At 32.2% G+C, this 18166-nt stretch overlaps 1 protein-coding gene across 2 annotated transcripts; it reads right to left on the reverse strand.

Moving 5' to 3' along the window:
- Positions 1–9530: 9530 nt before the first annotated feature.
- On the reverse strand, positions 9531–11521 carry LOC131611401 (mitochondrial pyruvate carrier 1-like). 2 transcript variants are annotated; one of them, XM_058883428.1, is made up of 4 exons: positions 11386–11453; positions 10121–10235; positions 9979–10033; positions 9531–9863 (listed from the first exon to the last, which is right to left on the reverse strand). In XM_058883428.1, the coding sequence occupies exons 2-4, from the start codon at positions 10211–10213 to the stop codon at positions 9724–9726; spliced, it is 288 nt and encodes a 95-aa protein (XP_058739411.1). In that variant the 5' UTR covers positions 10214–10235; positions 11386–11453; the 3' UTR covers positions 9531–9723. The 2 variants fall into 2 exon arrangements, 1 of the variants encoding a protein (XP_058739411.1); XR_009286891.1 differs by lacking the exon at positions 10121–10235 and having other exon boundaries at positions 9783–9863; positions 11386–11521.
- Between the last annotated feature and the right edge of the window lie 6645 nt (positions 11522–18166).

An 18166-nucleotide genomic window follows, 5' to 3' on the forward strand; every position in this document is an offset into this window, starting at 1 on the left:
TCAATTAAGTTATTTTTTCCAAAGTACACAAAACAATAAAAATAATAAAACATTAAAAATATGACTCAGGTTCCAGACTATTTTAGTATCTCATAATTTTTTTACAAAAATCGATAGCAAAATTAAACTTTTGTCACTATTAATTATGACGTGTTTAGAACTACAACAAAAAAAGTAAATATGGTATCAAACAATTGAAATGCTTTACTTATGTACTAATAAAAATATCTAAATGTCTTAAATATTTAAATATTCGTTTGTTTCTAAAATTTCTTGATTTTGATTATGTTTTATAATTAATAATTTCTTAGAAAAATCCTTATTATATCCTTAATATATTAAAATACAATATTAGGTAATATTAGGTATCCTTTTAAGCGCCTAAAATTTTTATGCCAAATAAAATATATAAATGAAAAGATCAATCAGTATCAAATCAATATTATTATTATTATTATTATTATTATTATTATTATTATTATTATTATTATTATTAGGCTTTAATTACCCCCATCACCTCTTTATTCAAATGGTTCCATGAACAAAAAATCTCCTATTTTATCTCAACTTTCTTTTTCTTAAAGAGTCATTGTGTATTCCCTTTTTTATCTCAATCATTTATTTCATTTTCTTTTTAATAAATAAGATTTAATTTGGAGTTATTATAATAAATTGTGGTCTTTTTTTTATCTCCACGTGCAACATTAGTTTGGAATTTACAACTGAATAAGTTGTTATGTATTCTTTTTTTTTTATCTCAACCACATTATTTTTTTTTTAATTTTTATTTGAATAATTAAAACTATAAAATTATCGATATATTTATTATTTAATTAGTATTTAGTAGAAACATAGTATATTTTATTTTAAACTAATAGAAATTAAGAACCGCTTTGAAAATTTTAAGTTGATATTGAATATATATTTAAATTATTTTATTTATTTTTTATTTAAAAAATAAGGAGTCAAATAATTTATATATAATAATTTGCATCTAATTATTTGATTGAACATTGTATTTTTTACAAAATCATTGTCATATAATAAATCTTTAAAATAAATACCTTATTAAATAAAATCAGTTTCAAATCAATATTATTATTATTATTATTATTATTATTATTATTATTATTATTATTATTATTATTATTATTATTATTAATTATTAATAGGGTTTAACTACTCCACCAGTCCACCTCTTCAAAAGACTTGGTGGACGAAAATCCTTAAAATTTGGCTACTTTGAGATTGTTTGATAAGAAATTTTTTTGAGCTTATAGTTTATAGCTAATAAGCTCAAATGATGATTTAGACCCGTTTCATAACGTTTTTTCATCACGAGCTTATAGTTTATAGAGAAGTGCTATTTATGTTTCATATCCTATTCATATTTTGAGTTTTTTTAATATGTTCAGTGAAATGTAATTTTTTGGATATATATATATATATATATATATATATATATATATATATATATATATATATATATATATATATATATATATATATATATATATATATATATATATATATATATATATATATAATAGAAAAAAAACAAGATGAATAATATGGTAAGTTTGCCACTTGCGCACTCTCTCATGCATTCTTCTATTTATATTTCTTCTATAAAAAAAATTCTTATAATATTTTATTATTATTTTTATATTATTTTATAATTTCTCTCATTATCAACTTACACTCATCCCTTCACATTCTAACACATCGGTTATTATTTCATAAATTTAAACCCGTGCCTCGCACGGGTATACAGACCAGTAATTATTATCAATGAAATCTTAAGAAATGTAAAATAGAGGGATCTAAATGTGAGTTATGAAATTGTGGAATAAAAAGTTTAAGAAATTAAAATAAAAAGACTAAAATTATATTTAAACATTTTTTTTATATCTGCACTCTGTTTTTTTTACGGTGTGGTCTTTGAAAATTTCTCCTTGTACCTTTATGAAATGGAGCATTACTTTGAAAATTCTAAAATACTCTTGGATTTATTCATAGATATATTTTCGAATGCACTAAATACCATTTAAAACAAAATTTAATTCGGAGATGCAACTCTGAATTTTACGAAGTTAATTCGAAGATACATATCCGAAGTCATATTTCTTTGTTAGTAAACCAAGCAACCACCCCATTTCAAAAAAATAATAATTCAGAGATGCATCTGCGAATATTTGTGGAGTAAATTTGGAGATACATCTTCGAAGTCTTTCCTGCATGTTTTCTTGTGCAGAAGATACATTGTACTGAGTATGTAGTTTTTTCAATCTAAAGTAATTTTAATTCGATTAACATTGCCATTTTTAGTTTCAAAGATTAATAAACACGAATATCATAGAACAAAGTAATGCGTTAATTAAAAAGAAAGACAATCATCATACAACAATTGTTCTTGAAGTATGGGAAAATATACAAAAACATCACAAAATACAACCAAATGCATAATCTACCGAGTATGCCTAATCCTAACACCCTGGCTCGTCATGTGCCTATGTAAACCCAAGGTATTTAGTACCACGACAAAAATGAAACGTGCTAGGACAAATGCATCATCGCCACCGCTCTCAAACAGTCCGGACTCTATGCCCTATCATGTGATCTGCATAATGTTTTGACAGATAAACAACACACCCATGGCATGTTATCCATGATATGCTCATTCTCCAGAATCTCCTCATGAGTCCACCTAGGTGGACGTCCAAAAACATCTGGTGTCATGATAGGGTGTGACACAGAATAGAACCAAGTCAAGTAACCATCTACATAAGACCACTGAGTTGTGACTAACATACTCTAATATTCCTTCGGTATCAGATGACTCTCAAAATCCGCCAGAATGTCATCCAGATGTATGCGGATAATGGTCTCAGGAGAATCCTGTAAGGGGGACCTTGGAATGATCTGCACGTACCAAAAATGCTGCATGCACCGCTCTGGAAGATACCTGCACATGATACTACTCCCTCATGCCATCCATCTAGAGTATAATGAAATGTTGTCGAATGGAATTCTCTCCCAGTGAGAATTGTATGGCTTCCAATCGATGTCATTAAGTTGAGTCTGGTTAATATACACACGGAACGGTACCATAACATCATTCTCTCTACACGGGTGATACAGACAATCACAAGGGTAATCCTCAATATACCTTAACATACAATCAAATCAGTGTATACCGTGAAAGTAGGCAAGGATCCATCCCTGAAAATGAATAAGAAAAAACATTAGCAACAAGTGTGAAAAAAGTTGTTTTTAACTTAATAGTGGCTATGGAAATTACCGTCAACAGTGTGCAGGAGCCTGACATTTTCTTTATCCCTTAAAGAGAACCTCCGCTCAGCTTGGAGTACAAGTAACTAAGCATGCGGCCCCCAGTTTCACTTGTGAATTGCCTCCAAGTCGATGAAATACTTAAGGTATGCCATGTAACACCTCAATTTAGAATTATGTTGTTTATATATTTATTTATTTATTTATTTATTAATATTGTATAATTATTGTGTTTATTTGATTATTTGGTCAGGGTGTAAGACCATGAGTTAGAAAATAAATTGAAATTATTGTTGAGCAAAATAATATATATTGGTTATATTATTAATTAATTATTAAAAATATTATAAATTAGATGTGTAGAGAAAATAAGGACAAGCTGGTCATTCTGAGAGTAAGTGAAGACATATGAGTTTCAACTCCTTAGAAAAACCTTCAAGCCATAATTCTTATTTCACATCTTCAGTGAGGGTGATATATTCAACTTCTGTAGTTAATAAGGCAACAACCTTTTTAAGTGTTTCTTTCCAACTAATTGATTTGCCAATCATAGTGAAAACTTATCTAGAAATACATTTCATGGTATCCATACAACCTGCATAATCAAAGTCGACATACCCTTCGACTATTGCTTTACTATCTTCACCACTGGCTCTACCATAAATTAGAACTCTATTTAAAGACCCATTTATGTACCTTAGAATCCACTTCAATGCTTTCCAGTGAGCCTTTCTAGGATTCGCCATGTACATGCTTACAAGACTTACTGCATATGTTATGTCGGGTCTAGTACATACCATAGCATACATCAAAGAATCTACTATGCTAGCATATGGAATGCTATTCATATAAGCTCTTTCGATCTCAGTACTAGGACACTGATTTATACTCAGCTTGAACTGAAAATTTGTGGTGTCATAAAAGGCTTTGAATTTGACATACCAAATTTATCAGGAATCTTCTTCAGGTATGTCTCTTGAGATAAGCATACTCTCGACTGCTTTCTATCTCACAAGATGTGAATCCCAAGAATCCTAGATGCAGCTCCCAGATCCTTCATGTTGAACTCCTTATTGAGTTCACCCATCACCTTCATTACATCCTCAACATTATTGCTTGCTATGAGAATATCATCAACATAAAGCAAAAAAATAACAAATGAATTTTCATGTCGAAATATGAAGTAAACACAATGGTCAAACTGACTTCTATTGAAACCTATGTGTGCCATGAACTTGTCGAATCTCCTATTCCACTGTCCATGAGATTGTTTCAGTCCATATAAAGATCTATTCAGCTTGCACACATGATCTTCCTTTCCCTTTTCCGCATACCCTTTATGTTGCTACATTAAGATTGTTTCATCTAAATCACCATACAAAAAAGAAATCTTCACACCCATATGTTCAAGTTCTAGGTCGAACTTCGCCACCAAAGCTAACAATATTCTGATGGATCTATGCTTTACAACAGGTCAGAATACATTAAAGCTGACACATTCTTTCTGAGTGAAACCCTTGCAACCAAAATTTCCTTGTATATTTTTGACATCACTTCTTCGATTTCTTCCTTAACCTTGAAAATCCACTTACAACTGATTATTCTGGCCCTTTAGGTTTCTCGATCAACTCCCAAGTGTTATTATCATGAAAAGATTTCATCTCATAATTCATGGATTTCAGCCATTCAGTTTTATTTTGACTCCTCATAACTTCCTTATAATATATAGGTTCTTCTTCTAGAACCTCACTTGCAGAGATTAAGGCATAAGCTATGATATCTACATACCCAAGTCTCTATGGTGGCTTGATGACTCTTCTCGGCCTATCTCTTGTCAATAGGTAGTCATCGATAGTTTCCTCAACTTCCTCAGTGTCATCAGCATCTTGTGGTTCTTCTTTGACTTCATTTGGGATATGTAGTTCAACATCGACATGCTCCACCTCAACATGAATTTTTCCTTGTTATGGATCTTCAAATATTTCTGCGCTTGGACCAATATCATCAATTTTCTTGAAATCCATTTCAGCTTCATTGAACACTACATCTCGACTTGTGATACACCTCATGTGACCTGGCTCTAGGCACCATACTTTTTCCAAAATGGTTCGATTAAATATTTCAGCGAAACCATTTTGTTATGGAGTACATGCATTAGTTATGTACCTTACAATACCAGAAGCTGCACAATAACTGTCGAACGCCTCATTGCAAAATTCAAGGTCAATATCGATTTTCAACCTCTTGACCTTTCTGTCAGTCTCATTTTCGACTAGAGTTTTCAACCTCTTGAAATTCTAAAAAGTTTCATCCTTAGTCTTCTGGATGAGTACCCATAATTTTCTGGTATAATCATCAATTATGGATAAAAAATATATTGGTCCTGAATGTGATGGACACCTTGTAGGCTCTCAAAGATCAACATGGATGTAATCAAGGGATCCCTGCGTTATTTGTTTTACTTTATTGAACTTCACTCTGCAATATTTTCCAAGTACACACTGTTTACAAAACTTCAACTTTATGACTTTGTCTCCCCCAAGCAGATTTTGTTTCCCCAATTCGACCAGACCCCTTTTACTGACATGGTCGAGTCTCATGTGCCAAATCTATGTTTTCGACCAAGGTTTCGTGGATGCAACATCTGCAGAACCACTTACAACTTTAACCTCAAGGATGTTCAAGCCTTATTTCTTCACACCTCTCAAGACTTCCTTGACCCCTTCATGACTGTTAGGATACTTTTCTCTCCTTAGAAAATATATTCTTTCTTGTCGAACTCACCAAGAGAACTTAAATTTCTCTTCAAATCAAGTACATACCAGACTTTAGTCAACAATCTTATTGACTCATCATGGAGCTTGAATATCACAGATCTAACACCAGCAATCTTGTAAGCTTTGTTGTTTACCAGCAATATAAATCCACCATCTTGATCACATAGTTCCTAAAACAAGTCTTTAATTGGAGTCATGTGCCAAGTGAAACCTGAATCCATAATCCACTCTTTACTTAAGTTACTGGTTGAAACCGCAAGAACAATAGATATGTTGAAATCATCTTGAGCAATGGCTACATTGCCATTATCCTTACCTCCATGACCTTTCAGTCGTTCAGGGGACATGTTTCTTGTATGACCCTCCTTATTACAGTGATAACATCAAATACTAGATGCATCACCACTATAAGACTTATGTTGACTTTTACCTTTCTTCTTGTCGAAAGTGTCATCTCTCTTTGTGAATTTCTCCTTAACCAACATACCTTCACCAATCGAAGATGGCATGTGCTCCTTTTTTTCATTAAATCCTTAGAATACAAGGCTATTTGAGCTTCTTTAAAGGTCAGAGACTCTCTTCCATACAATAGAGTTTTTTCGAAGTGAGCATGTGATCTGGGCAAAACACACAATAACAACAAGACTTGATCTTCATCATCGATCTTGACATCAATATTTTCAATATCAAGAATAAACTTGTTGAACATATCCAAGTGCTTATCCAATACTTTGTCTTCACTCATCCTGAATGAATACAAAGCTTGCTTTAGGTAGAGTCGATTAACTGACGATTTGGTCATGTACAAAATTTCGAGTTTTACACATCAACCCGATGCCGCCGTCTCCTTTGAAACATGTCGAAGAACCTTATCACCAAGGCTCAATAAGATGGCGTTGTGGGCTTTCTCTACCAGATTCATTTTCTCATTCTCCGTTAACGCAACCTCCATGGTTGCAGATCCCTTTAATGATTCTAAACAACCATGCTGAGCCAGTAGGGTTTTCATCTCCAAGTGCCACAGACCGAAATTGTTAACTTCAGTGAACTTTTCAATCACATACTTTGTTTATGAAATTTTTCTCTACTCTCACCGCACCAATTTGTTGTGATAACGATGCCAAAAAAAAGTATAATCGATTTCTTGTTTAGCTAAAAACCCACAATGATAGAAAAGAGTGAAGCAAAAAAAACACAATGATGACAAATTAGTATTCTATTTATAAGAAAACTAACATACTAAACTAATTCATTTTTTTTCACACAGGCCCATTACACAAGCTAACATAGAGAACAAGCTAAGTTAAATAATTGGGCACAATAAATAGGCCCAGTTTGACATGCTAACAATCCTAGCATTTCGACTACCGCATACTTGAACATACTTCGACTACAACATTGCAGGGCTTTGACTATAACATGTGACCAGACTTCGACGACATACTAAGATCCTGTCGAATTGTCGAACCAAGAAGTTATCATTAGACCATACTATAGTTCAATCCAATATCTCACATAGATATTTAAGAACATTAATTAACAAAGTGATATATAGTAAATATTGTAAAAAGTGGTCAATTATCACTAAAACGACAATAAAATGATATCAGAAGGTATCAAAATTTTTATTCACCAATTTTATGCTGAGAAAAAAAATCACAGATCAAAAGTTGCTATGACCAAGATAAAACATTGATATATATGATTAAGCGTGGCAAAACAGACTTGGCCCGTCGTAAATGTCCATTTTTTGCACTTTTTCGTGGGGCGGAGCAAGGGTTTAGGCTTGTACCCTCTAATATGTCTGCCCTGTTTATTTGCAGGCTTTTTCGGATGTGGGCATTGATCGGTCACCAATTCTACATACTTCCCATTGATTATTTGGTGAAAATCTATCATTTCGGTAACACTATGTCGTTTTGATTAAGTTATTTCACATTTTGCAAACTTGTCTTTGTTTGGTTTTTATTGGAATTAGGTGCTTTTGAGACATTGGTTTGGTAGTGTTTTTGTGATTTCAGATGCAAGAGAAGAGCTCCAAAAGAATTAGCACAAGAGCGGAAGAATTATGAAGCCTCAGGAAAAAAATATGAAAAAAATCGAAGAAGGAGCGCGCGGGCAAAAGCCGACACGGACGCCCGTGTCAAATTGGTAGCAATAACACGTTTTAAAGAAACTTGGCAGAAGCTAACACGGGGACGCGTGTCAAATGATACGGCTGTGTCAGCTGAAACGCTGAATATTTTGGCTTTTTTAATATTTCAATTTCCTGATTCATTAAGGGCGTTTTAATCTTACATCGCTAAAGAATGACCTATCCCTACTTAGACCTAGTTTTTGGAAAGCATTAGATATCTTTGACCATATTGGAGAGTTTTAGAATCAAGAGGAGAGCTAACAACGGTTTCGGAGAACAGAGATCTTCAACGGAAATCGCAATTGAGGATCAAAGCCTTTCAGAATTTTTGTAATGTCTATTATCTTTGTTTTTAACTCTTTGAATATTATGAGTAGCTAAACCCCCAATGCTAAGGGTGTGTCCCTGAATTGCGATTGTGATGAACCATATTTCCATATTTCTATGTTATTGAAGTTTTTATGAGTTTACTTTATTGTGCAAATTTCTTAACGCTTTTTCTACTGGACAAATAGGTCTTGATTTACGATTGAGATTTAGGTCGGACAAACCAACTCAATGCACTTTGCACAATAATATTACGGTGAAATCGCTTAGGAATGAGGATTTAACCGTAGTAACAGTTTAATTCTTGATAAAAATAATTATATGCTTGATGTTAGCTTTAATAGCTAAGGAATTAGGATTAAAGATAAGCATCAAAGGTTTTCAGTTAAGGAATTAAGGAAAACATTCTTGAGATTTAGTAGTAAACATTTCAAACATTCTTGAGATTTAGTAGTAAACATTTCATAAAATTTGGCTTAAAAGTTGTTACAAGGCAATTCAAACACCTAACTCTAGCATGCTCTCTCATATATTCTAAACCTTTATTTTACGCTTTGATTTAATTTGTGTCGTTCACCATTATTTCACAACAATCACCAAAACTCCCATGTTCTTTTGTTTAATTGAGTCATTACAATAACTTATATTTCCTATGCAGTCCTCGAGATCGATACTTGGGACTAATCCCTATTATTACTATATCGGTAAAATTAGTACACTTGCTATTTTTCGATAAGGCATAAACATCATATTTTGCATCTATAAAGATGCAACGTCCGCCCGCCCTCCTTGTCATGCCCTCAGTTATTTGCAGGGCGGCCCAAGGTTATAGGCCCGTGTCCTACATAATATCCACCCACCCCGTCTTTATGCAGGATTTTGCAGAATGAGCATGCCCGTTTACTAACCATAGTTATAATCGTGAAACACCATTACGATTACGACTGCAATATATCATTATTGCACTATTATGGACATAAATTTTCGGAATCAAAGTATGAAAGTACAAACCACAAAAAATATTTATTATATATATTGTGATTAATTCACGATGCGACGACCACAATTAATAACACAACACATACGTACCAACTGAAATATGAAAGTCTTTACACGACCAGATCACAACCGTGGCCGTTATTTAAAGCCATGGATATTAATAACTGTAATTGTATAATGCATAATGGTGAGTTAACCTCGAGATCTTGCCCATCGCGAAAGCTGATAGAGTTGCACGGTCTCATTCGAGGCATGACATATGAGAAGATGAATGTTTCGTGGTCGCACCATCCAAGAAAACCTCATATAAACTGCCGAATAACCGCACATTACTGCACCATTCACAGTGTCGATATTCAATTCTTAAGATAAATTTAAACTAATACATGAAGAATCAAATCATAATATTGGTTGCTTGAATTTAGATTTTAGAGGAACAAAAAGAACCTGCAGTCATTCTTCCATTTATCGTTTCTGCCGGGTTCTGCGTATCTATAACTGCCTGTTCACATACAAATGTTTTTTTTTTAATATTATGAATTTGGTTTTTATAGAATGAACGTCAGAACGTAGAAACATATAAATATACCGCAATTGGAATGCCCCAGTTGACAGCAGGACCCCAAAAATGAGCGGTTTTTGGACCGACGGGACTATTCAAAAACTTGCGCAATAGTTCCATTCTAGTGGGTGGTGGACTCTAACTAGAGTGTTCAAATTAACCAGTTATATAAATTATTAATATTTATATCTAAATTCGGTTATCAAATTAATTTTAGTATGGTTATTAACCAAATCTATATTTTGGACATTTTATATATATGATTTTAATCAAATCCATATTTTGAACATCCATATCCAAAATAAAAACTAAATTAAAATATTTTCTGAAAATTCAATATTTTTAGAAATACGAATAATTAAAAAAAAAAACGATGAAGTTGGTTTTTTTCGAATATACAAAAAATTGATTTTATATCTAAAAACATAAATAAAAAAAAACGAGTTTTTTTTCGAAAATATGAATGTTTGATTTTTTTAGAAAATGCAAAAAAATCGAGTTTTTTTTCGAAAATACGGAAAATTGAGTTTTTTCCTGAAAAAAAAACGAGTTTTTTTGGAAATTAGTAAAAATTTCTTTTAATCGATTTTTTTTTGAAATATGAAAAGTCAATTTTTTCGGAAATACAAAAAAATCGAGTTTTTTTAAATATGAAAAAAAAATCATTTTTCATAAATACAAAAGGTTAGATTTTTTTTTGGAAATACGTAAAAGATCAATTTTATTTCTAAACTCCTAAAAAATCGAGTTCTTTCCGAAATACGAATGGAAATACGAAAATTAAATTTTATCGGAATAAACAAAATCATTTTTTTTTTTGAAAATTGAGTGTTTTTTAAAAAAATGGAAAATCAATTTTTTTTCGAAAATACGTTTTTTTTCCTCAAAAAAAAAATACAAATTTTCGAAATCTGTTTTAAATTAAAATTTGATTATGATTTTAAAACCGATTATAAAATGTGGTTATGGATAAACCAATTTTATAATCGATTATGTAAAAATATAACTATTTATATGAATTAGTTTTATATCTGATTATACTAAACCATCATTAATTAAATATGAATTGGTTATGTTAATTATCCGTCAATAAACACTGTAGCTGCAATTGCATAGCATCTTCAAATAATAAGTTTCAGATCAAGATAAACATTGCAGATAAATTTCTCAATAGAGGCTCTTTCTCCATACTAACTGTTTATGACGTCACTTAGCATAAAATCTTGTATCATAAAATAAGCTATACTACAAGATGAAACATGTTTCGTTCAAGAAAAGTATGTAAAAGTTACCTGAAGAAGATCTCCAGAAGCGCAGACCAGAAGGGGTGTTGACAACTATTGAGGATTTAGAACTTGCTCGAATAAATTGAAAGGTCAAAATATACTTCCAATAATCTTACTTAGCAAGATGTGACACTGGTATTTTTATAATGATGGTTGCAATTATATTGCTTATTATATTTACATTTGTCAACCATTTGCCTATGTCACCTTAATATTAAATCATAAGAGCAATGTTATTCGAAAAACCAATTTTTGAGATAGTATTTGACACCGCTTATCAATAGTATACTATTGTTTCTATTATTGAAAAATAAAAAATATTGATATTTTTTTAAAAGTATTTGAGAAATTTTGGAGGAACTTATAATAAGAAAATTATATATTGATTTATTTGTTTAAAAGCTAAATAAAGATTTATTGAATAATACATAAATAAATCTTAAAATTTGTTAATATTAAACGGAAAAAATTATATTGATTCAATTATAAAAAATGAAAAATTATCGATTATCTTTTCAATATATTTATTATAAATAGACATAAATCACAATTAATTTTATTAATAAAATAGTTATGACATCACTACAACTAACCATTAACTACATAAATGTGTTACATAAATGTGTTTTTTTATTGTCTATGTAACTAATACAAAAAAATTCATGCATCACGATATTTAATAACGGAAACATGAAATTATTGACTAATTTTTTTTTTTAAATAATTCTAAAACAAAAGTCAATAATTATACTCGAAAAAATATATTGTAGATTTAAATATTTTTAGATCTACAAAAATATTATAGGCACCAATTTATTATTATTTTTTTTAAATAATAAACTTTGTTGGTTAAGAAATTTTATATCCGCTGCGTGTTGTTCAATTATTGTGTCTTAATTTTCCATCAAAGTGGTATCAGAGCTCTTGGTTAAGGACTATTTTACTTGTTTGAAGGATGAAGTCAAATACAAAGATGAATATGGTATTGTTTAATGGTTCTAATCACCATTTATGGAAGGGTAAGATGAAAGATTTACTATTTGTGAAAAAATTGCATTTACCATATTTTAGTTCCGCAAAGTTGGTTGCTGTGTCTAATGAAGAATGAGAGTTTGTGTAACACCCCATATCTACCCCGCAAATATACAGGAAAATCAGAGTGTAAAAGTCTCAAAACATACATCACATTGAGGTGTCACAATTACATCGTAAAACAAATCATACACATGCTCACATATATATTGATACATAGCAAGTAATACGGAGGAAACTCACATCCATTAAACTTCAATACTCAAATAGTCATAATATCACTGCAAAACAACATCAACAACAATATTCAAGTCATACATGCCAAACATGGACAACTAAAAATCCAACATATCTCTATAGGACATAACAACATAATCCAGTGAGAGATAACAATATCCAAATATAATAACAAAACGACAAGACAACATGACATAATCAAAACAAGCTAGACGTCCCCCGAGTGCTACGTATCAGAGCATAGACACACCGACACGAGCAAAAAGGTAAACGGCTACTCCACGTCGTTACCTGCACGTTACCAACAGAGGGTAACATTCAAACAGAAGGGGTGAGATATCATTCATTATAAAGAAACGTATGATAATATTCAAAGCAAGAGAAAAAAAATCATACATTGGTCACCACTTCTCATCACAACACTCAATACAACAATTCACATCACATAATCAACTTATGAAACGACAACAATCTCAACAATCAACCATGACAATATATGCAATTCACAAGTAAGATTCCAACACATCACGACAAACATCTCATCATCAAGTCATCACATCACAACAAACATATCTTCATCAAGTCACAACAACATAATCAAATAAGACTCAAATGCAATTCACACGTGACTCGACTTATGCAAATGCATGTGGTACCATTTGGAGTAAAACTACCATTGTCTCAAAATTTTCCATTGGGCACATCGTCGCTATTTTCCATTAAGGCCATCGTGTTTGCCATAGTTTTCAGGCCGTCGTGTTTGCCATAAGTTTCAGGCATGCAATATGCAATGGATGCGACTCAATGATGCACATCCACAAATACAACATAACAATACATCACAACATCGTCTAAACAACCATCGAACATTTTCAATCAAATGTCGAACTTCAACAACAACAACCACAAAATCCTTATTGTAATACGGTGAACTGACTTTAAAGAAATGTCGCGGTAAGCAAGAGTCGCCTCCGACTTTTATTTTATCCAATTGGAAAGGCTAAAAGAACAGGAAAATACCTTTTAAAAAGATTTTGAGTTCGGGGGGTAGGTTATACAAAGGGAAGGTTTAAAGCACCCTTTGTATCCATGGTTATCCATGGGCTCTTAATTGCTTAACTCACTTTTGAATTGTTTGAAATGTTTGAAGTGTAGTATGTGATTAGAAAATATTTTTGAATAAGGACTTTAGCTTGTAAATAAGCGTAGCCTTTTTGAATTGATTTGAAAAAGGGTGTGAAAACTAATTTTGAATTTAAATCAGAGCAAGCAATTAGTAGCAACTACCCTAATTTTAAGATTCTGTTCTTTCAGCTTTTCAGTTTGAAAGGGCTATCCATACCATAAAGAGGATAGGGAGTCCTTTCATTGGATGTTAAGGGTCATCGAGGAAATATCGTTCACCATAAAACTGTCCCTACCATGTAGAGGTAGGTAGTCTTTAGGGAAGGATATAATATTCATTTAGGCAACAGGCGAGGATACCTTAGCAATTGGGACAATCATCATTTAAACCGAGGCAACATCGAGGGACAAGATCATTTTCGTTATGGCAACTTCGAAGGGACATATGATCTTATGATGATTATGAACTGAGGGCAACATTTGCTTTAGGTATCCTCGGAATTGAGGGACTTGACTATTTTAGAATCATAATAATAAAAAGGCAACAGGCAACAAGGCAACAAAAATAGGTTACCCTAAAGGTGTGTGTGTGTGTGTGTGTCACAATCAGGTGATTCAATTCAATTATATTTATCTTATAATTTAGGCAAACTAAATTTATTAGCTTGTCACTCCCTAGATTACTAACCACGCAGTAAAAAAGCAGAATTAAAAGGTCCTACGCTATTACAATAAACACCTGTGGGCAGAAAAATAAAGGCAGGAAAATAAAATCCTAAATCTATTACAATAAACACCTGCAGAGGCAAAATAATAGAAACCCTAAACTATTACAAGGCTTTGGGGCAGATACAGAAATTAGGCAAATAAATAAAATAAACATAATAAAAGGCAAACCCCAAATGGGGAACAAGTTAACCATAGTTAATAGAATAAATAAGGCAAGGCAAAAAGGCGAATGAAAATAAAAAGGCAAAAAATAAAGGGAAATTAAAAGGTTTTTGAAAACAACCGGACGAACCCTGATTTTTAAAATATTTATAATAAAAAGGGTTAGTAAAAACAGTGATTAATAGTCATGATGAAAATAGTTAGCCAAAACTAAAACCAGGGTTTGAAAACATAAAAATAATTAATTGACCTAAAATTAAATTAATTAGCCTAAAAATAATTATTAGCCTAAAAATAAATTAATTAGCCTAAAATAATTATTAGCCTAAAAATAAATTAATTAGCCTAAAAATAAATTAATTAGCCTAAAAATTATTAGCCTAAAAATAATTATTAGCCTAAAAATAAAGAATGTGATAAACTTCTAACCCTAATTCATGAAAATGGACAACATCTACCTATTATATATTTTAGGGTTAATGGTTAAAAAAGAGATTTTACAAAGGTTTTCAAGGGCAATGAAGCAAACAAATAAGTGTAAGGAAGAATCCAAAGGAGGTACCTGCAAAAAATAATAATAAGAATATTAGTAATAGTAATAATAATAGGACAAGAAAAGAATTGGGGTTTAGAAAATTAAATTATGGACAAAATTACGAATAACCTTGATTTGGCCAAATACCAAAAGGTTTTTGGCCAAATATGAATAACCTTGATTTGGCCAAATACCAAAAGAGTTTTGGCCAAAAAAGCAATTGGGGTACCATCCACTTGGTCAATCCATAGAAAACCTGTTCATAAACCAACACAATGTTACAGTTAAGAGTAAATTATTATATTTTAAAATAGACTTTAAGTCGAATATTTATAAAATTCAAGACGTCAATGTGAATGACCTCAAAATTTTATAAAAAATTCAATTTTGAAATAATTTGAATATTTGAATATGGTGGGCAAATTTTGGGGTATGACACTTATCATTCATAAGAATACGCCACTTTACAATCACGTCGCTATGTTGCATCGTCATCATACAACAATAGATTTTTTTTACCAACCTGCCACTATTATGAAAACATAATACCACAATGCCATGAAATGAAAAAAAAATACCCAAATGCCACACTTTTCTTATATGTCCGTCCAGGGGTTGGCCGGATCAGTGAACATTTTTTTTCTTCAGTTGGGGTCCGCCCAGGGGTTGGCCGGACTCTAACTGGGCCTTTTTTTTTTATTTATTATATGACCCCCTGTGAGATATATGGTCCAACCAAAGCAAAAAAAAATATGCTTTTTTTCCTTGTACCGTTTATGTCTTGAATAAAAAAAATATTGGCAAATAATTATTTTTTTTAATTAAAATAATATTTTTTTTTAAATTTTTTATTATATTTTAATCATTAAATATAATAAAAAACAATTATTGTAATTAATAAATCATTTAAATCAAATAAAACAAAAAAAAAAACGAAAAAAAGGCCTAGTTAGAGTCCGGCCAACCCCTGGCCGGACCCCAACTAAAGAAAAAAAATGTTCACTGGTCCGGCCAACCCCTGTACGGACATGTAAGAAAAGTATGGCATTTGGGTATTTTTTTTCAATTCATGGCATTGTGGTATTATATTTTCATAATAGTGGCAGGTTGGTAAAAAAATCTACAACAATACTTCACTTCACAATCACATTCACAATATAAAGCAATTCAATTCAAGAAAGCTTAAAAAAGGTTTCCAAATCATATTCATTAGATAGACAATGATTAAAGCTTCACGGAGATTCAAACGACACTTAAAAAGGAGTTACGGATCAAAAGATACATCATGTCAAAGTTTGAACAAATTTTGTACAGTAGGGTCCGCTGAGCGACCCACCAGCGCGCTTATGGAAACAACATTTTCCACTAGCCCGCTTGAAGCGCGCTTCCCCAAACTAAATTCAGAAACGAACCAAAATCTGAGCTCCGCTTAGCGAGCTCACTTAATTTTTCAAAAACAAACAGCATCCGCTTAGCGGCCTCGAGCCCGCTTAGCGGACATGCAATTCTGCAGAAAAATAACAGCAAACACACAACTGCGAAATCACACACCCACCACCCAAAACTCATACCAAAAAACAATTAAGCACATGTAATAACGCCAGCAATCTATCATTTATCATCAATCATAAATCAAAACATGTTTTCAACCAAGAATTCATGCAAATTCATCAAGAACCCTAAATTTCTACACACAATTCCATGGATACAACACATAATCAAAACCCCACCCTAAACATCACCATACATCCCTTTAGCATGAAAGAACTCCACCCTTACCTTGGGATTTGGATTGAAGCCAACTTTAATCTTCAATCTCTCTTTCTCTTCTCTTTTCTCTTCTTTCACCAAAAATCCCAAGTGAGCTTCTAATTTTATTTTCCTCTAAAACCCTTGTTTTGTTAAACCCTTACTATCTTCTAATTTCTAATGGGCCATAATTAACACCTCTCTAATTCTAATGCTATCATAGGCCCAAAAACTAGTATAATCACTAACTTGTCATTTACTATTAAAACTCAATAAATAACATAAAGCCACATAAGTACATATAAACACACTTAGTCCACATAATTGACAAATAATAAAGTAAAAAATGAAATAATAAATACGAGTGTTACAACTCTCCTCCACTTAGAATATTTTTCGTCCTCGAAAATTACCTCAAGCCAACATCTCAGGATATGACTCGCGCATCTTGCTCTCCAACTCCCACGTCAAACTCTCGCCAATAGCTCCCGACCAAACCACCTTCACCAAAGCAATATCCTTTCCTCTAAGCGTCTACGTCTCGCGATCCTCAATCCTTACCGACATAGTCTCCACCGTGAGATTATCCCATTCTTGCACATCATCCATATGAATCACATGCGAAGGATCAGAAATATACTTCCGAAGTTGCGACAAATGAAACACATAATGCAAATTCGAAAGATTCAGCGGTAACACCACTCTATACGCCACATTACCAACCTTCTCTGAAATCTGATACGGTTCAATAAAACGAGGAGTGAGCTTCTTCGACTTCAAGGCTCTCCCCACACCGGTCTTCGATGAGAATCTCAAAAATACATGATCACCAGCTTGAAATTCAAAATCCTTCCTTCTCTTGTCATGATAACTCTTCTGCCTACTTTGAGAAGTCTTCATTTTCTCACGAATCAACTTAACCTTCTCGGTAGTCTCTCGAACAATCTCCGATCCAAGTACTACACTCTCACCAGATTCATGCCAACACAATAGAGTCCCACACCTCCGATCGTACAATGCTTCGAAAGGTGCCATTCCAATACTCAAATTGTAACTATTGTTATACGTGAACTCGATCAACGGAAGATAAGTATCCCACGTACCTCCCTGCTCAGGAACACAAGCTCTCAGCAAATCCTCTAACGACTGAATCATCCTCTCCGTTTGAACATCTGTATGAGGATAATACGCGAACTCAACCTTAACTTAGAACCTAAT

The sequence above is a fragment of the Vicia villosa genome, linkage group LG6 (genome assembly GCF_029867415.1).
Source record: "Vicia villosa cultivar HV-30 ecotype Madison, WI linkage group LG6, Vvil1.0, whole genome shotgun sequence".
Classification (NCBI taxonomy): Eukaryota; Viridiplantae; Streptophyta; class Magnoliopsida; order Fabales; family Fabaceae; genus Vicia; species Vicia villosa.